General features: G+C 48.7%; 3 protein-coding genes across 5 annotated transcripts; 2 read left to right on the top strand and 1 right to left on the bottom strand.

Moving 5' to 3' along the window:
• Positions 1-1,991: 1,991 nt before the first annotated feature.
• Positions 1,992-14,791, bottom strand: ercc3 (excision repair cross-complementation group 3). The gene is made up of 16 exons (XM_062446483.1): positions 14,610-14,791; positions 14,081-14,280; positions 13,550-13,786; positions 13,248-13,297; positions 12,963-13,098; positions 12,371-12,520; positions 11,301-11,505; positions 10,003-10,166; positions 8,045-8,195; positions 7,474-7,658; positions 6,141-6,343; positions 5,512-5,608; positions 4,604-4,721; positions 4,111-4,229; positions 3,167-3,316; positions 1,992-2,775 (listed from the first exon to the last, which is right to left on the bottom strand). Exons 1-16 carry the CDS (start codon positions 14,635-14,637, stop codon positions 2,644-2,646), a joined length of 2,325 nt encoding a protein of 774 aa, XP_062302467.1. The 5' UTR covers positions 14,638-14,791; the 3' UTR covers positions 1,992-2,643.
• A 27-nt stretch (positions 14,792-14,818) lies between these two features.
• Positions 14,819-17,795, top strand: gpalpp1 (GPALPP motifs containing 1). Its single transcript, XM_062446484.1, has 7 exons — positions 14,819-15,013; positions 15,166-15,307; positions 15,481-15,570; positions 15,674-15,926; positions 16,082-16,246; positions 16,559-16,660; positions 17,046-17,795. The coding sequence occupies exons 1-7, from the start codon at positions 14,932-14,934 to the stop codon at positions 17,262-17,264; spliced, it is 1,053 nt and encodes a 350-aa protein (XP_062302468.1). The 5' UTR covers positions 14,819-14,931; the 3' UTR covers positions 17,265-17,795.
• Positions 17,796-17,875: 80 nt separating this feature from the next.
• Positions 17,876-19,917, top strand: LOC134007220 (small integral membrane protein 11-like). Of its 3 annotated transcripts, none has more exons than XM_062446487.1 (3): positions 17,876-18,014; positions 18,826-19,022; positions 19,711-19,917. In XM_062446487.1, the coding sequence occupies exons 1-2, from the start codon at positions 18,000-18,002 to the stop codon at positions 19,012-19,014; spliced, it is 204 nt and encodes a 67-aa protein (XP_062302471.1). In that variant the 5' UTR covers positions 17,876-17,999; the 3' UTR covers positions 19,015-19,022; positions 19,711-19,917. The 3 variants fall into 3 exon arrangements, with proteins under 3 accessions (XP_062302471.1, XP_062302469.1, XP_062302470.1); XM_062446485.1 differs by lacking the exon at positions 17,876-18,014 and adding an exon at positions 18,526-18,720; XM_062446486.1 differs by lacking the exon at positions 17,876-18,014 and adding an exon at positions 18,526-18,720 and having other exon boundaries at positions 18,826-19,039.
• The last annotated feature ends 1,148 nt before the right edge of the window (positions 19,918-21,065 follow it).

Raw genomic sequence — 21,065 nt, 5'->3', positions numbered from 1 at the left:
ACCGCCCCTTAACCAACCTAAACCCTCAAGGAAGACAAGGAAAAACTCCCCAAAAAACTCACTGGAGGAGAAAAAATTGAAGAAACCTTGGGAGGAGCAATTCAGTGAGGGGGTCCCCTCCTCCAAAGACGGTTGGTGAAAGAGAGGAGCAGAACACAGGCTAAACATAGTCATACAGCAGGGAAGTGTCAATGGGTGTTGAAACACCAAAATCCAGTGTTCAATTTAGGTCAGAGTTGGTAAATGTCAGTTTAAGCAGAGGTAGCCACAGGCTGGGGACTGTGACCGGCGCAGCATCACAGCCAGGAGGATGAGGGAAGGTACCAGGAACTCGCTGTTGTCCGTCAGGGAGACAAATGTCCACTGGCAACTAGATCCAGCTTTGGCAGACCGACGACCAGGCAGGTCCTGTCAGCTCACCCCCCCCCCCACACCACAGGAGATGTTTCCTTGTCTTCTGGGTTGGTTATCGCTGCTGATCAATGTGGGTTTTTGTGAAGCCTTTCTAAGAGTTATATAAGTCTGGTTTGATTTCCTGTCCACTGGGAGATCTACATCCCATGTTCCCTGCTGTGCTGTTATGTGTACTGTGCTATGTGCTATGCTAGCTGCTCCAAGCTAAGGAGCCTCTTGATACAACCACTCCACCAAAGACAAATCTACTTCCATTACAATTACTGGTTGAATACGTGAGCGTCTTGACAGAAGACAGAACTGCAGATAACAGTGCAACTAAATTACTATAATATTACAGATGACAAAAAGAAAAACGATCTTGTCTCATGAAACATTCTTTATGAAATAAAGAATGTTTATTGAGGGGGGTAGGAGGTGGGCTGGAGGGGGGCTGGAGGGGGGCAGGAGGGGGGCAGCTGGGTCTCAGGACGGGGGTTTGGGTTTAGGGGGGACACTTTCCCACGCTCAGCCATCACCTCTGAGTGGCGGACATCTTGACTGGAATGTCTTCAAGAGGAAAAGAGTGTGTGTGTGTGTGTGTCTGAGAGTGTATTTGTGTGTACGTGGGTGTGTGTATGTGTGTGTGTGTGAGAATGTGCATACGTGCGTGCAAGTACGGATCATTCTAACGGGACTGAAGCTGCTCTTTAATGATTAAACTTAAATAGAATCCCCAGCTTGGCTTTTCTTGGTATTGTAAAGCTCTCCCAGCATATTCCAAATGTTTTCATGAAGCTCTGAGCAACACCCTCCGCGCCTCACTGCAACATCGAACCTGTAGAGCAGAACTGACACTAAACTATCAGGCGTTACGCTTCACTTCAGGGGAAAAAGGGGGATATTGGGAAGAAATAATCGACTCTCTCCTCCTCTCCTCTCTCCTCCCTCCTCCTCTCCTCCCTCCTCCTCCCTCCTCCTCCCTCCTCCTCTCCTCCTCTCCTCCTCTCCTCCCTCCTCCTCTCCTCCCTCCTTCTCTCCTCCCTCCTCCTCTCCTCCCTCCTTCTCTCCTCCCTCCTCCTCTCCTCCCTCCTCCTCTCCTTCCTCCTCCTCTCCTCCCTCCTTCTCTCCTCCCTCCTCCTCTCCTCCCTCCTCCTCTCCTCCTCTCCTTCCTCCTCCTCTCCTCCCTCCTTCTCTCCTCCCTCCTCCTCTCCTCCCTCCTCCTCTCCTTCCTCCTCCTCTCCTTCCTCCTCCTCTCCTCCCTCCTCCTCCTCCCTCCTCCTCTCCTCCCTCCTTCTCTCCTCCCTCCTCCTCTCCTCCCTCCTCCTCTCCTCTCCTTCCTCCTCCTCTCCTCCCTCCTTCTCTCCTCCCTCCTCCTCTCCTCCCTCCTCCTCTCCTTCCTCCTCCTCTCCTCCTCTCCTCCCTCCTCCTCTCCTCCTCTCCTTCCTCCTCCTCTCCTCCCTCCTTCTCTCCTCCCTCCTCCTCTAGCACAGTCAACTACATGGAAGGTGACTGATGATTGGTTTAGCTGTGGATCCTTCAAACAGGCCCTGCACCAGTTAAATCAACTAATTAAAGAGTCTTTAAACAACAAAAAGTATGACTTTTTTTCTTGTTTTATTAACAATTTTCAATTTGCGGTCCAGAAAAAACAACTTTTTTTTTTACTGTAAAAAGCAACATAGAATATATTTAACTGTTACATTTGTAACAAAAACTGTTTCTGGGTGATAAAACCTAATACATGGACACAGCATGAAATAACTGATCAACAAATCACTTTTAGGTAGTACTCCACAGGCTGGTTTCCAGCCGTCTGCTAGATGTGCCTGGAATGCATTTTGCTTTGGCAGTTACCCAAAAGTCTGCACCGTCAGGGGGGGGGGGGGGGGGGGGGGGGAGTTCCATATGAAGCCGGATTTTAACAGGTGTAATTAAATTGGCGGCCCCGGCCCCGTGTCCACTGAGAGGACTCGGGGTAGCAGGGCCAGACGCGGGGAGGATCCTTCTCCACCGCCTCTCCTCCTGGACGTACACTCAGAGGACAGACAGACAGCTGGCCTCCATCACATCTTCACCCTTCAACCTCCACCATCATCATCATCATTATCAGCAGCTCCGTGTTGGATTCCTTCTCCCAGCAAGCTCGCCATCCTTGCACCCCCTGCGGGGTCACGCCCCCCCTGAGGGGTCACGCCCCCCCTGCGGGGTCACGCCCCCCTGCGGGGTCACGCCCCCCTGCGGGGCCGTCTACTTGCGGAAGCGTTTGAAGAGCGGGTGGATGTTCTTGCCCAGGGAGGCCCGGGTGCTGCGGCTGTACTCCATGTAGAAGGCATCATCAGCCCCAGACATGGAGCCCATCGTGCCGGCTCGCCTGGAGAACTGTAGACAGAGGAATGGAGAGAAGGAGGGATGATGAGAGATATGGAGGGATGAAAGAGGGATGGAGAAAGAGATAAACTATTTGAAACAACTAATTATTTGAAACAGATCTTGTCCTCAGCTCTCAAGGTCAGCGCTGTTTGCAACTCACTGGATTAACAACAAAACCCCCAAGCCATAGATTTAAGACTTCTGTGCAATTAAGCTATTGCTTGAGGATTTGATGTTTTCTTAGAAGAAGAAAAAAAGGGCCCATTCTACTGAGTACTAGTAAGTAGGTAAGTAAGCTGCTTGGCAAAGAAAGCCAGGGTTGTAAGCTGCTTGGCAAAGAAAGCCAGGGTTGTTTGAGGATAAGACACACAAACACACAGCTGTATACCAAGCAGGGTACCTGAGGTCTTCCTCCCAGCTCCCCCATCACAACCTCCTCCTCGGCGTCCAGATCGGACGCAGCTAGAACCTTCTGCAGCAGCTGGTACTGTTCCTCTCTGGAGGAGAACATCAGGTCATCCTCCTCCATGCCTGCCATCTTGGTTATGACCTGGACACCCCAGGGAGCAGAGACCTCACAGCTACTTGAATGTGAATCAAGCAAAACAAAACAACGACAGAAGTCTGTGTGAGGCCAGTGCCTCTCCTGAGTGAGGCCAGTGCCTCTCCTGAGTGAGGCCAGTGCCTCTCCTGAGTGAGGCCAGTGCCTCTCCTGAGTGAGGCCAGTGCCTCTCCTGAGTGAGGCCAGTGCCTCTCCTGAGTGAGGCCAGTGCCTCTCCTGAGTGAGGCCAGTGCCTCTCCTGAGTGAGGCCAGTGCCTCTCCTGAGTGAGGCCAGTGCCTCTCCTGAGTGAGGCCAGTGCCTCTCCTGAGTGAGGCCAGTGCTTCTCCTGAGTGAGGCCAGTGCTTCTCCTGAGTGAGGCCAGTGCTTCTCCTGAGTGAGGCCAGTGCTTCTCCTGAGTGAGGCCAGTGCCTCTCCTGAGTGAGGCCAGTGCCTCTCCTGAGTGAGGCCAGTGCCTCTCCTGAGTGAGGCCAGTGCCTCTCCTGAGTGAGCATGTGTGAATCACTGGGCGACACCAGGGGGTCTGAGCAGAAGAGAGCTTCTCACCTCGGAACAGAGAGATTTCTGAACTGGAGAGGGGGGACGACGACCTACGCACATCAAAGCAACACTGTGTTGCTTTGATGTGCGTAGGTCGTTCATTTGAGTCTCTGGTGAACATCTTACGAGGCTGTCAAGTATGGAGGCTGAGCAGCTAGGAGAGAGCAGAAGGGCTTGGATAGGTGTGTGTGTGTGTGTGCACCTTAAAGCTGTATCCCTGGTGTGTGTGTACGTGTGTGTATACCTTGAAGCTGTATCCCTGGTCCACTAGGAACCGCTGTCTCTTGGTGGAGTAGGCCATTTCCTGGGTGTCCTGAGAGACCAGAGAGTAGAAGTAGGCATTGTACTCCTCTGCCACCATCCCTACATAGGAACAGAGGGTGTGTGTGTGTGTGAGAAGAGAGGCGAGAAAGAGATAGGCAAATGAAAGGAAAGTGATTGAGTTAGGGTTGTTTCCGTGAGAAAGAGAGCTGGTCCCTCTGTACTTCAGCTCACAAAAATTCACAGGGAATAGCAGCTCGTTAGGACTCATGTATGTTATAATAATTGTTATTCTAGGTTTGTGTCCGCTGCTAGGACAGCGTCCAGCTAGGGCAGCGTCCTGCTAGGACAGCGTCCAGCTAGGGCAGCGTCCTGCTAGGACAGCGTCCAGCTAGGGCAGCGTCCAGCTAGGACAGCGTCCAGCTAGGACAGCGTCCAGCTGGGACAGCGTCCAGCGGGGCAGTAGAAGCTGCTACCTTTCTTAGCTCTGAGGACGCGGCCCAGCCTCTGAGCCTCCTGCCGGCGGGAGCCTCCGTGGGATGAGATCTGGATGAGGACGTTGGCCTCCGGGAGGTCGAAGGAGGTGTCCCCCACCTGGGACAGAGAGGGGAGGGTCGTTACCACGGTGACAGTGTGTGTGTGTGTGTGTGTGGGGGGTAGTTCCTTTACTGTTCGTAACAGTGGCTCTCGTACCTCTCACCCACCAGGAATATAAACGCCCAACTTTATACTTTACATCATTATTATTTCACTATTTCTCGAGAAATCTAAATACCTTTCCAGAGAAATATACGAACTGCACCCATATCGACTGCCCAAGTACTTTGACCTCAAACAACTTAGTGAAAAAGACATATCGTAACAGCATCCAGCTGATTCATGGAAATTACCTCAGTCCATGAATAGCCTTCTCTCATTCCAAATAAAATACACTCCCTTCATACCAGGACCCACTTAAAACCTGAGAACTCTGAGTATTCTCAGAATACTTAAGCAAATAAGACCATAGAAATGTGAAGGTGCAGACTTGCCTCGTCTGAACCGTATATGAAAGAAACTAAGTGTGAGCTTGCAGGAAATCCTTCCTGATCTGGCTGTTAACAGTGGAAACAAGTCCAAGTTGCAAACAAAAAAAGAAATATTTAAGAACGAATTAAGAATTTAATAATGCTCAGTGGCGACATTCAAACGTCACTGGCAAAACGGCCCTAGGGTATTCGAGATAAAACTGAATTGTCCCTTAAAGGGAAATGTCATCGTCCCCAAAGGAACATTTTATCAAGCAATTTACCCACCCCTCCGATAACACACCGGGAGGGAGTCCAGCTCTGAGTGAACGTCTAGAGGAAGTGCAGAGTGCCAGGAGGTCAACGAGGCAGGTTACCTTGGAGATGAAGATGGTGTTGATCTTGGGGTTGTGTTTGAAGTTCTGCAGGATCTGCATACGCTCTCCCTGGGAAGTAGGTCCGTAGATGTAGGGTCTGGAGACAGAGAGAGACAGACACAGAGAGAGAAACAAAGAGAGACAGACAAAGACAGAGAGAGAGACAGAGAAACAGAGAGAGACAGAAACAGAGAGAGACAGAGAAACAGAGAGACAGAGAGAGAGAGACCGAGAGAGAGAGACAGAGAGCGAGACAGAGACAGAGAGAAAGAGACAGAGAGACAAGAGACAGAGACAGAGACAGAGAGAGTGGGACGGACAAGAGAAGGAGGGATGAGGGTGAAGAGCAGGAAGGATAGAAGGATGAAGAATTGGTTCAGATGAACATTATTTGTGTTTTAAAAGGACATCAACACCTTCATGTACACGGACACACCGGTCCACCTCACAGGCACCGGAACCAAAGTCAAAACGGCGGGAGTGGGAATTTAACTTTACACAAAGACCCGTTTCTCCAGCGCACAACAGGAAGTAGGATTAGCAGTAAACAAGACAACAAGTAGCAACAGCTGGTCTAAGGGGAAGCAACAGGGGTCTCTGGTCTGCGTGACAGTGGAGCGGCAGCGTACTTGTTGAGGCGGACTGCGTACTCCTTCAGAGCGAACACGTTGTCGGCGAACACCATGATCTTGTCGTTGCGGCGCTCGTGGAAGCGGATGAGGAACTGGCAGGCGCGGAACTTGTTGGGGTTCATGGTGTACAGCAGCATGCGCTTCCTAGTCTTGATGGCCACGTACTCGCGATAGAACTCTGGAGACATGGGACACCAAACCTGCCGGCAGGTAGAGGGCCAGACACACCAAAAGCTGTCACCACAGCTAACATCACATACAGTCCATTTTTATTTTTATTAGTGAGTTACAAATATTTTCGAAGGTCCCCACAGCGCAAGTAATTTTTTTCGAAATGGTAGCTAGCTTAGTCAGCTGCCGGGCTAAGTTACCTAGCATTAAACTCGTAGCAATGCTACTACCATGTTAGTCTTACTTGTTAGCCTTCTAATAAGTACATTCTGAAGCCATCCAAAAGCGTAAAAAAAATATTCAATTGGAATGTTTGAATCACATATTTGTGATGTTACACTGTGGGACCCACATTCGAATGATCACATATTTGCTCATTGACGTGTTAAAGATATATTTGTGTATTTTGTATATAAGTGTGACAGGAAAGGCAGGAGGAGAGAGAGACAGAGGGGGAAGACATGCAGTGAAGAGCCATGATTCAAACCCAGAGTCTGTGGTCAGACCTCAGCCTACAGAGGCTGTGGTCAAACCTCAGCCTACAGAGTCTGCCCAGGAGGAACCTCCGAACGATCCATCTTACGACACGTTGAACGCACCTCTGCACACTGGACCTTAGCTAGGCACCTCTGCACACTGGACCTTAGCTAGGCACCTCTGCACACTGGACCTTAGCTAGGCACCTCTGCACACTGGACCTCAGCTAAGCACCTCTGCACACTGGACCTTAGCTAGGCACCTCTGCACACTGGACCTTAGCTAGGCACCTCTGCACACTGGACCTCAGCTAAGCACCTCTGCACACTGGACCTTAGCTAGGCACCTCTGCACACTGGACCTTAGCTAGGCACCTCTGCACACTGGACCTCAGCTAAGCACCTCTGCACACTGGACCTTAGCTAGGCACCTCTGCACACTGGACCTTAGCTAGGCACCTCTGCACACTGGACCTCAGCTAAGCACCTCTGCACACTGGACCTTAGCTAAGCACCTCTGCACACTGGACCTTAGCTAGGCACCTCTGCACACTGGACCTTAGCTAGGCACCTCTGCACACTGGACCTTAGCTAGGCACCTCTGCACACTGGACCTTAGCTAGGCACCTCTGCACACTGGACCTTAGCTAGGCACCTCTGCACACTGGACCTTAGCTAGGCACCTCTGCACACTGGACCTTGGCGATGTAGCCGTTGTTCTGCAGCTCCATCCAGTTGGCCTCGAACAGCTTGGGCCCGATCAGAAAGTTCAGGTCCACGATCTTGTCGTCCTCCCGGACCAGCGTGGCTGTGAGGCCCAGCTTGCAGTGGGCCTGGACGATGGTCAGAACACGCCGGAACATCTTGGCTGAGGACAAGAGGAGCAAGCGTCTCTTTACGTCTCCTCTGGGATTACTGCCCTGCATGTTCTAAAACAGGGGTGGGCAATCCTGGTCCTCTAGAGCCCCTGTCCTGCATGTTTTAGATGTTTCCCTGCTCCAGCACACCTGATTCAGATCAATGGTCATTACCCGGCTTCCACAGAGCTTGATAACAACCCATTCATTTGAAACAAGTGTGCTGGAGCAGGGAAACATCTAAAACATGCGGGACAGCGGCACCTAAGGACCAGGATTGCCTACCCCTGTTCTAGGTGCTTCCCTACTCAGACACACCCGATTCAAACGAACGGGAGGTTGGAGCAAGGAGGGATGGAGGATGACAGGTAAGGCAGGATGGATGACATGAGCTCACCAGGGATGGTATGAACCTCATCCAGGATAATGAGACCCCACTCCTGGCTCCTCATCCACTCCATGACCCTCTCTGCCTCCCAGGAGCGCTTGGTGGTGTGGCCCAGCATGGAGTAGGTGCTGATGGCTACAGAGCAGCCGATGGGCTTGTCCTGTCACAGGGACATCCAGTACCCATACTGTACTCACACTTACTATTCACTCACTTAGCAGGTCGCTTTTATCCACATTTTATTGTTGTCCTCCCAGAGGGGGTGTATATATAGATTCCAGAGGATATACAGTTAGGTCCATAAATATTTGGACATTGACACAATTTTCATCATTTTGGCTCTGTATACCACCACAATGGATTTGAAATGAAACAATCAAGATGTGCTTTAAGTGCAGACTTTCAGCTTTAATTTCAGGGTATTTACATCCAAATCAGGTGAACGGTGTAGGAATTACAACACATTTGATATGTGGCCCCCCCCTTTTTAAGGGACCAAAAGTAATTGGACAATTGGCTGCTCAGCTGTTCCATGGCCAGGTGTATGTTATTCCTTCATGGGAGTTCGTTATTTCATTGACAAGGAGCAGATAAAAGGTCTAGAGTTCATTTCATGTATGGTATTTGTGTTTGGAATCTGTTGCTGTCAACTCTCAATATGAAGTCCAAAGAGCTGTCACCATCAGTGAAGCAAGCCATCGTTAGGCTGTAAAATCAAAACAAACCTATCAGAGAGATAGCAAAAACATTAGGTGTGGCCAAATCAACTGTTTGGTACATTCTTAAAAAGAAAGAACGCACTGGTGAGCTCAGCAACACCAAAAGACCCGGAAGACCACGGAAAACAACTGTGGTGGATGACAGAAGAATTCTTTCCCTGGTAAAGAAAAACCCCTTCACAACAGTTGGCCAGATCAAGAACACTCTCCAGGAGGTAGGCGTATCTGTGTCAATGTCAACAATTAAGAGAAGACTTCACCAGAGTAAATACAGAGGGTTCACCACAAGATGTAAACCATTGGTGAGTCTCAAAAACAGGAAGACCAGATTAGAGTTTGCCAAAAAACATCTAAAAGAGCCTGTACAGTTCTGGAACAACATCCTATGGACAGATGAGACCAAGATCAACTTGTACCAGAATGATGGGAAGAGAAGAGTATGGAGAAGGGAAGGAACTGCTCATGATCCAAAGCATACCACCTCATCAGTGAAGCATGGTGGAGGTAGTGTTATGGCGTGGGCATGTATGGCTGCCAATGAAACTGGTTCCCTTGTATTTATCGATGATGTGACTGCTGACAAAAGCAGTAGGATGAATTCTGAAGTGTTTCGGGCAATATTATCTGCTCAGATTCAGCCAAATGCTTCAGAACTCATAGGACGCCGCTTCACAGTGCAGATGGACAATGACCCGAAGCATACTGCGAAAGCAACCAAAGAGTTTTTTAAGGCAAAGAAGTGGAATGTTCTGCAATGGCCAAGTCAATCACCTGACCTAAATCCAATTGAGCATGCATTTCACTTGCTAAAGACAAAACTGAAGGGAAAATGCCCCAAGAACAAGCAGGAACTGAAGACAGTTGCAGTAGAGGCCTGGCAGAGCATCACCAGGGACGAAACCCAGCGTCTGGTGATGTCTATGGGTTCCAGACTTCAGGCTGTCATTGACTGCAAATGATTTGCAACCAAGTATTAAAAGTGACAATTAGATTTATGATTATGTTAGTTTGTCCAATTATTTTTGGTCCCTTAAAAAGGGGGGGGGGCACATATAAAATGTGTTGTAATTCCTACACCGTTCACCTGATTTGGATGTAAATACCCTGAAATTAAAGCTGAAAGTCTGCACTTAAAGCACATCTTGATTGTTTCATTTCAAATCCATTGTGGTGGTATACAGAGCCAAAATGATGAAAATTGTGTCAATGTCCAAATATTTATGGACCTAACTGTATGTGTATATTTACCTTGGCGTCAGAGGTGAAGCGACAGATCTGGGAGTCGTCGATGGTGGACCACATCTTGAACTGGGACTTCCACTGCTCCACCGATACAGAAGAGTTTCCCAGAACCAGGCAGCGCTTCCGTACCGTGCAAGCAGCCGTCACCCCCACCAGGGACTTCCCCGCACCTGGACACACGCACGCACACACACACGTTTGGTTTTCTATCCTAGTGGGCCTCGTGCAATTTTATGGAGGATTTCAGGAGAACAGTATTATGTTTTAAAACCACGTTTGCAATTATTCATAACAGCATGGGCTGGTCTTTTACCAGTCTAATACCTTTCAAATATTTGTTTTAATTAACAGAACAAAGAACATTTGGATTATTTCCAATACAGAAGTACAGTGCACGTGAAATTCATAATCATAATAGACTCAATCTCAAATCCCATCAATCTCTAGAGAAAATCCTGTTTTTCTTCAGTGAGGTTTTTATGTCAGAGACATTAAGGATGTAACCTTTATTCTGTATAAGATGATACTGTGTTCAGCATTCCTGGCGAGCAGAAAGGATAAACCTCGAAATGAACACAATGGAAACACCAAGTTTATGTAAACATGACCGTTATCTTTACAGCATGCCATAAACATGCTGACCCTCTGGTAAGCCTAGCAGGGTCGAAACTCCAAGACGCACACACATAGGCTAATTGTCTCGTCTCCTTGCTACATGCGCAAGCAAATAAAACTTCCTTGACTTCATCGACTGTGCACAGTTTCTAGGAACTCCTGATCATAGGAACTATGTCATTTATCAAGCACATGAGGCCACGAGGCGTGCGCGTGCACACACACACCCTCTCCTCTGGGTCAGTACTGCTGATCCTTTGCCCTGTACATACACACACACTCTCTCTCTCTCTCTCTCCCCTGTACACACACCAGTGTTTCCCCTAGGTTTACAGCTTTTTTTTTTTTTATTATATATATATATATATATATATATATATAAAAAAAATCATTATTAACTTGACCTTCCAGGGGGGGCGGGGGGTGCCGTTGGGGGGGCGGGCACCCCCTTAATATAATGATAGGGGAAACACTGCACACTCTCTTTCTCTCCCCTGTACACTCACACACACACACACTCTCTCTCTCTCTCCCCTGTACACTCACACACACTCTCTCTCTCTCTCCCCTGTACACACACACTCTCTCTCTCTCTCTCCCCTGTACACTCACACTCTCTCTCCCCTGTACACTCACTCACACACACACACAGTCTCTCACCCCTGTACACACACACACACACCCCTCACCGCAGGGTAGCACGATGACGCCTGAGCGAGCGCGTCCGTTCCCGAACATCTTCCGGAGGCTCTTCTCCTGGTAGGGCCGCAGCACGGCCGTGGGCTTCAGGTCCATGTTGATGTCAGGGTTCACCGTGTCGTTCCGGAAGTCGTACTCTGCCAGCAGGGGGTATTCCAGCTGGATACAGCGCTTCTGAAGTTCCTCGATCATCTCCTGGGGGTCAGGGGGGGGCAGGGGGAGGCAGGGAGGACAGGGGGAGGGGGGGGGCAGGGAGGACAGGGGGAGGGGGGAGGCAGGGAGGACAGGGGGAGGGGGGAGGCAGGGAGGACAGGGGGAGGGGGGGGCAGGGAGGACAGGGGGAGGGGGGAGGCAGGGAGGACAGGGGGAGGGGGGGGGCAGGGAGGACAGGGGGAGGGGGGAGGCAGGGAGGACAGGGGGAGGGGGGGGGAGGCAGGGAGGACAGGGGGAGGGGGGGGGCAGGGAGGACAGGGGGAGGGGGGGGGCAGGGAGGACAGGGGGAGGGGGGAGGCAGGGAGGACAGGGGGAGGGGGGGGGCAGGGAGGACAGGGGGAGGGGGGGGGCAGGGAGGACAGGGGGAGGGGGGAGGCAGGGAGGACAGGGGGAGGGGGGAGGCAGGGAGGACAGGGGGAGGGGGGAGGCAGGGAGGACAGGGGGAGGGGGGGGGCAGGGAGGACAGGGGGAGGGGGGGGGCAGGGAGGACAGGGGGAGGGGGGGGGCAGGGAGGACAGGGGGAGGGGGGAGGCAGGGAGGACAGGGGGAGGGGGGGGGCAGGGAGGACAGGGGGAGGGGGGGGGCAGGGAGGACAGGGGGAGGGGGGGGGCAGGGAGGACAGGGGGAGGGGGGGGGCAGGGAGGACAGGGGGAGGGGGGGGGCAGGGAGGACAGGGGGGGCAGGGAGGACAGGGGGAGGGGGGAGGCAGGGAGGACAGGGGGGGCAGGGAGGACAGTGTTGTCAGTCTACACAGACATTCCTGCAGTCCTTCTCCACTTCCTCCCCACTCTCTCACATACTCACTCTCTCTCTCTCACACACACACACACTCCGAAGAGAGTCCAACCTGGCGGATCTCAAAGGAGACGGTCTGGGTCTCCTCTTCCTCCTCCTCCTCCTTGTCCATCTGCTCGTAGTAGCTGAAGATGTCTTCAGGCACCTGGGGGGTCTGGGAAGTGGAGGCGGCCTCGCCGTTGTCCTGGACAGACTTGGAAATCTGAGCACAAGAGGGAAGCGTCACTGCAGGTACTCACCACAGGGGGGCAGCGTCACTGCAGGTACTCACCACAGGGGGCAGCAAGTGTAACACAGGTGTAACAGCTGTGTACTGGAATAAAGCTTGTTTGTACATGGGGGTTGTGGAAATATTGACTGTGCTGGGTGGGAGGCTTGCTGTGGCCGATCCCTGCTCTGGTACGTCAGCAAATGTGAAACAGCGCCCTCTACTGGCTGGTCAGTGTAAAGGTTTGAACCTCAACTAGACTGGTCAAGGTCAAAGCATGCCCACGTGCCATGCTCCTGTTTATCTCATGAGGATGCAGGGGGGGGAGGGGGGGGTCAAGTACATTTTTAACAGTATAGATGAACCCTGAACAGGTAACGGGTGAACAGCTAACGGGTGAACAGGTAACGGGTGAACAGGTAACAGGTGAGCGTACCGCAGACTTGCTCCGAAGCACTTCTGTGATGAGCTCGGTGTCGACACCTTCAGCGGTGCGGAGACGACAGTCTCGTATCACCCCATCCTGCAGGAGGCGCTGGATCACCTCGGGGAACGCACTCTCCACAAAGTACCTGACAGGAACACACACCACTCTGAACAACATCTGCATATCTACGAAAGAATCACGTGAGGTTGATGAGGATAAAAGACTTAAGTAAACCACATTTTCATTTAAATACGTATTCATTATAGTATTATATAAAAATACTTTTTTATTCACCTGTTGTGTTTGAGCACCAGTTTGACTTTTCCGTAGCTCACCGTGCACAGCTGTGAGAAACATCATGGGAGAGTGTGAGAGTGCACGATCATGACACCATGACATGAAAAATCACATTTCAATACTTCCTCTGTCCAGTTGGAAGCCCACATTGCTGGATGCATCTTGGGGCTGTACATCAGAGTATTGCACTGCATCGTATATATCCATCCATCACTTTATTAATCCATCCCTCCCTCCATCAATCCATCCATCCACCGATCACTCCCTTAACCCATCCCTCCCTCCTGCACCAAACTGACCTTGATGAACTGTACGATGCCCTCAGGTACGGAGGTCTTGCTCAGCTTCTGCAGGTACTCCACGATGTCGGAGGTCTGGAGCCCCACGCTGACGGCGGCGTAGAGGGAGTAAGCCGTCAGCTTGTACTCGTGGACGTGGATGGGACGACACACCGGCTCTGCTATGGCCACCAGAAAGTCCTGGGCGTACTTGTACACGGGCGAGAAGGCCTCCAGGAAGATGTGTCCGTCAGGAGCCTGGGAGAGGTGGCGGGGGTAAGATACGAAAACCGGTTGGGAAGTCTGCTTTTCTGTAATTTGTTAAAGTCGTGTAAAATAATGCGTGAAAACAGTGTAAAACAGCTCTTAGGCTGTTGTTGTTGAAAACGTTGTTGCAAATGGCTAAAGGAGTGCTGAATAAACAGCTAACTTCATGCCAAATTAAAGTTAAGATTTTGGCGAAAAGGCTGCAATTTCATTCTTTGGTTTGACGACTTGAAGAGCATTCACATGTTCTTCTCTACATCCACTGTCAACAAACTGCCATCTTACCACCCAGAGAGGGCGTGAAGAGTTGTCATTCTTCAGCAGCATCTGGAGACGGTAGTCCTTGGCTCCGTACTCGTCCAGTTTGATGGTCGACTCATCCACCTGCTTCCCCGCGGCCGCAGGTATAGCCTCCTGAGACTCACCGCCCGCCGCCTCTTCCTCATCATCCTCTTCCTCGTACACACGCTTCTTCGACCTTTTCTCTGTGAGCAGACATCGTGTGCGCGTAATAGGTTGTTCACTTTAGAAATCATTTTCAAAATGGTCTGATAGAGCTCAAGATAATGGCGAGACATTCCGTCAGTGTCACTACTTAACACTTATCACTACCAAATCTGGACTGTGAAAGTAGAAACACGGCATAGGGTTTCGACATATGACAAAACCTAGTTACTTATCTAGCACAAGCTATCTTCAAAGGAGTCGCAATTGCATATCGGTTTGCCATCAGTATATTTAGCTAGCTAACTGTTTCATTAGCTAACTGTCAACACACTTCTTGTAAGCAATATTAGCCTAGTTAAGAACTCACCTCGATCTCCTCTGTCTTTTTTACCCATGATAATCGCTTGGACGGCTTAAATGTCCCTTTCAGATCGTGTTATGAGAGGTTATCACAATCTTTGCAAACCTCATTGTAAGTTAACTATATAATTTGATGCGTCTCTTCTTCTTCTTCTTCTAATGTTACAGCACATAATATTAACCCGGATGTATTTGTTGGATAAAAAATGTTTACTTCCGGGGATAAGGGTCAAGGAGTCCATAGGCGAATATCAAGCTGAACTGGGTTTTGAAAACTGTTTTTTTCCCCCTCGCTTTCAACTAATATTCGTAATATAAGTTTAGCGATCATGTCAGATGATGATATTATTGGTCCGGCATTGCCTCCGATGTTCAGGAAAAGCAGTGAAGACAACTCAGACGATGAAGGGTGTAAGTATGAATAGCGAGCAATATTATCAGCTTCGTCTACCACACCGTGTTTTGGCGTATCAAATTAACAACACTGCTAAAAACCTTACGCTGATTTTTCAGACTTTCTGTTTTTCTTTTCTCTGTATATATCTTGTCTTGTACTTTGCCAGTCGCAGGTCCAGCGCTGCCTCCCGGTTATAAAGCAGGGACGTCCTCGAGTTCTTCAGACGACAGCGAGCAGGAGGAAGTTGTGTTCAAAAGGTCCAAGGCGGGCGGCAGGTTTGTGGCAACGGGACATGGACCATCCGCAGAGTAATTCAGCTTCAGGATATAAACTTTGTTAGATGAGACCCAAAATATCTACCCTAGAGGCCACTAATAAAAAAGCTAGGTCTCAATGTCTGAAATTCCCTGTTATCGTTGGACACGCATCCCTTTTTAAATATCAAAATGTCTATTAAATGTACGTTTTTGTTTACTTGAAGGAAAAAGCGCAGAGTAGAGGAGGAAGAGGAAGGTTTCTTTGGCCCCGCTCTTCCTCCTGGTTTCCAGGACAACGCAGGTTCCCCAGAGAGGTAACATTCAGGGGGAACACGGGTGGCCTAAACAAATTGCTTTTCAATCATGTTGATTAATACAAATGACAAAGCTGTGATCAACTCAGTCTCTCTTTGGTAGGCTCTCGGTGTTAGGACCAGCCTTACCTCCTGGATTTCGCAGACAAGCAGATGATGATGAAGAAGATGATGATGATGACGGTGTCTCTGGACCTGCCCTCCCACCAGGCTACACAGCCAGCCAGTCTAGCAGCGATGAAGGAGAGGAGGATGTGATTGGGCCCATGCCAGCCGGCGGGGCTGTCCAGGGCTCAGTAGCGCTTGACTTTGAGCGTAGAGCACAGAAGATGAAGGACAAACTGACAAAAGGAGACGTAAGCATCGTGATCTATAGTACTCGTTTGTCACTACGGTTGTACCAGTTTCCGCTCCATGTAAACATCTGAGGCTCTCCATCCTGCTCGGCTGAGGGGAGGGGGTCAGAGTGTTTCCGGGTCAAAGGTCAGGTGGTGTTGTTGCGTGTTGACAGGAGGGTCCGGAGGAACTGGCCAGGGAGGCATGGATGATGGAGCTTCCTCCAGAGCTGCAGCACATCGGTCTGGGCGCCCGCACCTTCAAGAAGAAGTCTGGGCCTGCGAACAAGGACCGCTCCGTGTGGACCGACACCCCCGCCGACAGGGAGCGCAAAGCCAGGGTAGGAATGCTGCTGGGTCCTCGCACATCCGTCCCACCTAGAGAGAGAGAGAATGTCAACCACAATCAGACAGGAGTCTCCTTCATAAGTTTATACATAATGTGTGCGTGTATATTATATATGAAAGAGAGATGAGAGATAGAATAGATGCTGTATATAACAACTGTCTGTTATTGTAGAATTTGTACGTAGCTCACACACTCTTACAATATAAACTGAATTCTGACAGGAATAATCTTCATAAATGTTTTATAATATTCTGTAAATACTCTCTCGTTTCTGTGTCTCCCCCTTTCTTGTTTCGACCAATAGGAGCGTCAGGAGAAGAAGAAGCGTGGCGAGGAAGAGGAGGTCGACACCCCACAGCTATCCCAGAAGGACTTGCAGCTCGCCGACAAGGTGTCCCAGTACAACGTGAGTGTTGTCACGGTAGCCTGCTCCATCTCGACTTTCAGTCCGGCCGCCGACATTTCACCTTAGTATTCATTTTCAAGACGTTTTCTATTTATTTATTTATCCAAAACGACATCTGTGCAGAAAGTACAGCAGAGAATCAAGGATCAGAATATTATTTTGTTCTCTTTTCTCGACAGCCTCAAAAGACCTGTGAGTGTCTATTGTGTATTTTGTGACCAGTCTAGTTAGATTGGTGTCCAGCCTTATCACCTGCTTATGTGAAGCACTAATAACTCATACAGTTACCAACTTGACAGGATCTAAATGAGTGTTCAGCTGTAGGAATCTTCGCGTGTTCATGAGTACGTCCTAAGAGAGTTCCTCCCTCCTCTCCCGCGGTTAGGAATCCAAGCGTGGCGAGTCTCTGATCAACCTTCACAAGAAGAAGATGAAGAGGAAGGCGGAGGAGGAGGGACACAAGGTGGTGGAGCGACGGGCTTTCGACCGGGACAACGACCTCCAGGTGAACCGCTTCGACGAGGCGCAGAAGCAGCGCTTGCTGAAGAAGTCCCAGGAGCTGAACACACGCTTCTCCCACAGCCAAGACCGCATGTTCCTGTGAGGGAGGACAGCCAGGGCCCTCCTGGGTGCTCCACAGCCAGGGCCCTCCTGGGTGCTCCACAGCCAGGGCCCTGGGCTCTGCGTTGTAGTGTCGGACGGGAGACAAGCGACCAGGAGCCAGTTTTCAACCAGCCATTCAGAAGAGACAGGGGCCATTTTGATTGACTTCTTTTTTTTTTTTTACATAACTTGTAAGATCCATCACCTGTGGGAGTGTGGTCTGGACACAGACATTTTAATCTGCTGCCGTCTTGTACATGGTGTCTGCTTCCACTGCTCAGGGGGAAACCGTGTTTACAACAGGGCTGTGTCCTAAAATCAGGCATATGTGGAACACAGGGACTCTATGAACAGCAACACTCACGCTAGAGAACTGTGGCATGCACCAAGGCATGCTAGTAGAGCAAAAACAATTTCTTGGTCATATAATAGAGTTGGTTAAATACCTTGTGTTCATTTTGTAATAGTGACGTTTATATTATTCATGTGTTTAGTTTTTGCTTCTTTTCCATATTTAGCGAAATATTTCCTTGCTGTTGTGCATTTCTTTTCAAATAAATGTATCTGAAAAATGTCAAACGAACTAATATTGGGCGGTACCAAGGAGGAATACGAATACGTCACTACGCCGCTATTGGTTTAAAACTACAACCGGGGTAGCTGTGGACTACCGCAACCGTGAATCAACACACTCGTGGACAATCGTACACGATCGGGGTTTTACTCAGCCATCGACATGATCAATTGGAAGGTACGTCATGATTTCACACCTAAACGTATTTTATGTTTTCACCGGAACTACTGATATCTCGACGAATGCCTTCTGTCAATGTATTCGAAATTCTACTTTGCTCCTTTGAACGGAGTGGTCGCCTTCCGGTGTGGACTATGGAGCAGTGCAAGCAAATCGCAAATATTATTTTATGCATCTGTATGATGATATAGTACGTAGGCTTGACATTGTCCCGGCAGATCATTATTTCCTTTACATGTTAAATTAATAAACGTTAAATCAAAGTACCGTTAAATAAGGGAGGCGCAACTTATTAGTTATAACTTTGTGATGGGCTACGCAAATATGACATTCCAAAGAAACAGTTGTAACGTCAGTCAATGACCATATTAAAGTTGACGATTACGTTAAGAATCAGAATGTTTTTGAAAAGCAAATTATGATTAAGCCTTTGAGTGACGCATAAGACAATGTCCTCGCTCCGAGGCCTGAAGCAAACACGCAGCTGTTCTTTGAGTGTGAGAGTGACCCTACCCCCCTCTAAATGATACGCTCAGCTGTTTTAGACTTTTCTAGGTGGGAGTGTAGTGTGGTAGGCCTATTTAAGTCCATCCGGGTGTTCTATTTAGAGAGTTCCACACGCTTTAATAAGCAAGGAAGGAAAATCGGGGTTGGAGGTCAGGTTGTGATATTTTGGTCACCAAGCAATGAAGACAAGTTGAAAGTAGGCCAAGCATTAGGTTTTTCCATACTCACACAAATGAAACATCACTCATGCTTCTCCTCTCTGTGCCTGTGATCTTCTTGACGACTCTCTTTCTCTCCTCAGGCTTTAGACAACATCCCGTTGCTCTTCTACATCCTAGCTGCCAAGACAATCCTGCTGTGTCTGGGGTTCGCGGCTGTGAAGATCTACCAGACCAACAAGCTAGAAGCAGCCAATAAGCGCGAGTTGGAGGAGAAAAAACGGCTTGCCCAGCAGACACAGGAGCTCTTAGATAACAAGAAGGATGACTGACAAAACAGGTGTACAGGGAGAAGAGGTGAGAGAGACCAAGGGGGAAGGGAGAGGGTGGGAGAGAGAGAATTTGTTGGTGTGTCGCATTACAAACTAAAGTAAATTGGCAGGTGATGATGACAGCTTTGTTTTTCATCTGTAATTGATTGGAGTTGATTTCAGCTGTCCGAGCCACTCAGGTTGGTGCAGTTGGTCCTCATTGTCACCCTGTTGGTGTAGTTGGTCCAGGGTTTGATTTACATTTACATTTATGCATTTAGCAGATGCTTTTATCCAAAGCGACTTCCAAGAGAGAGCTTTACAAAGTGCATAGGTCACTGATCATAACAACAAGATAGCCACAAAACATTGCGAGTAGCCAAAACATGAAGCATACATTGTGGAAAAACCAAATAAGTGCCAAAGGGAAGAACCATAAGAGCATGCAGTTAAACAAGTTACAATTGAACAACATGAAACCCCACAAGAGTGCAATTGTAGAAAAAACAATCAACAGTAAAATAATTCACAGCGAGTACAAGAATTTGAAACCGTTACAACTAACCAACAAGAGCAACAAGTCTCTCAATACGAGTCATTGTGATCCTGGAGGAAACTAACATCAGGTTAGGGACAGGAAAGCAGGCGGCCACATACTGACTGTGTGGTTTGATGGCAGTTCAGCTGAATGACCTTGTCCTCTCTCTGTCACCCCAGCAACCACCCTGGGTGGCATGGAGAAGGACGCACACACCAAGACTAAAGCAGAACTCCAATTGTCTGTTCCTGGAAGAAGGTCTGATCACTTCCTGTTGGACAATACCTGTGATGACAACACATCAGACTTTTAGCTGTTACTTTTTTAGACAAATGTGGGCTTCAACACCTTTCTGTTTGTAAATAAAGACTCATTTTTGTACCCTGGTTCAGTACTGTTTTTCTTGTAGCTAGTGTTGACAGATAGTTGGGTGACTTATTCAGACTCGACTCCTAAATGGGGGGGCATTTTTTTTTCACAAGGGGGGCACGCATTTACAAAGCATGTATGAGTCAAAATAAGAGCATACCTGCATATTCTGCAGGAAAGTGTAGCCATCTTGATATTTACATTTAGTCATTTAGCATATTTAATTTATAGCCAATGCCAGTATTTCTTATTTATACTTTAACAAAATTATTTTTGGAGGGGGCACAGCATTCCATTTGGGTAGCCGACCCTGGACTTATCTCATGTTGAATAGATCCAACATCCAACATTGTTGTTGCAGTCAGACATTTAAAAAGATTTCTGGTTGCAGTAACACATTATCAAGTGATGGGTGTAATACCAAAGTACACCTCCAGGGGGAAGCAGGGACATCACAATAGCTGTGTTTTGTACATATACAATAGGCTTTTACTCAAATCTTCATCGACTGGGGGATTTGAGCCTGGGACTTTCTGATCTACCAGCAAATGCTCTACTACTGAGCTATAACCCAACTGGTCTAATAGGAATGTTGTACTGTGGATACCGACACTAATCCTCTTGGATAATCCAGTAGACCAGTTGTCCAATAGTATGGATCAAATTCAATATTACATTTTTAATAATACTGCATTAAACTAATCTCTGTACACTATCACATCTAGCAACTGCCTGCTGATGTCTGCAAGAGGAGAATTACAATTTACTCTTAACTGTACTAAAACAATCAATTTCTTGTTACATGCTCATGAACACAGCTGTCATGACAACTCTTTACCAGATGGACTATTTAGTCCATCTGGTAAAGAGTGTACATGACAGGTGTGTATATAAATATATATATATACCTATATATATATACACATTTACATTTAGTCATTTAGCAGACGCTCTTATCCAGAGCGACTTACAGTAAGTACAGGGACATTCCCCCGAGGCAAGTAGGGTGAAGTGCCTTGCCCAAGGACACAACGTCATTGGCACAGCCGGGAATCGAACCGGTAACCTTCAGATTACTAGCCCGACTCCCTAACCGCTCAGCCACCTGACGTCCCTATAAGTCAGGTCATATATGAAGTCATATATATATATATATATATAAATA

This window comes from Osmerus eperlanus, chromosome 21, assembly GCF_963692335.1.
Source record: "Osmerus eperlanus chromosome 21, fOsmEpe2.1, whole genome shotgun sequence".
NCBI lineage: Eukaryota > Metazoa > Chordata > Actinopteri > Osmeriformes > Osmeridae > Osmerus > Osmerus eperlanus.
The sequence above is the reverse complement of the archived record's forward strand: the minus strand, read 5'-3'. Positions and strand labels throughout refer to the sequence as shown.

Excerpts from the sequence above, each read along its gene's own strand:
- LOC134007220 (XM_062446485.1), top strand. The coding sequence starts at position 18,541 with ATGATACGCTCAGCTGTTTTAGACTTTTCTAGGTGGGAGTGTAGTGTG. Across the intron at positions 18,721-18,825 it reads GCAATGAAGACAAGTTGAAA|GCTTTAGACAACATCCCGTT; the intron begins GTAGGCCAAGCA and ends TTCTCTCCTCAG.
- gpalpp1 (XM_062446484.1), top strand. The coding sequence starts at position 14,932 with ATGTCAGATGATGATATTATTGGTCCGGCATTGCCTCCGATGTTCAGG. Across the intron at positions 15,308-15,480 it reads GGACATGGACCATCCGCAGA|GAAAAAGCGCAGAGTAGAGG; the intron begins GTAATTCAGCTT and ends GTTTACTTGAAG. Across the intron at positions 15,927-16,081 it reads ACAAACTGACAAAAGGAGAC|GAGGGTCCGGAGGAACTGGC; the intron begins GTAAGCATCGTG and ends GCGTGTTGACAG.
- ercc3 (XM_062446483.1), bottom strand. The coding sequence starts at position 14,637 with ATGGGTAAAAAAGACAGAGGAGATCGAG. Across the intron at positions 14,281-14,609 it reads AAAAGACAGAGGAGATCGAG|AGAAAAGGTCGAAGAAGCGT; the intron begins GTGAGTTCTTAA and ends GTCTGCTCACAG. Across the intron at positions 4,722-5,511 it reads ACACCATCTTCATCTCCAAG|GTGGGGGACACCTCCTTCGA; the intron begins GTAACCTGCCTC and ends TCTCTGTCCCAG.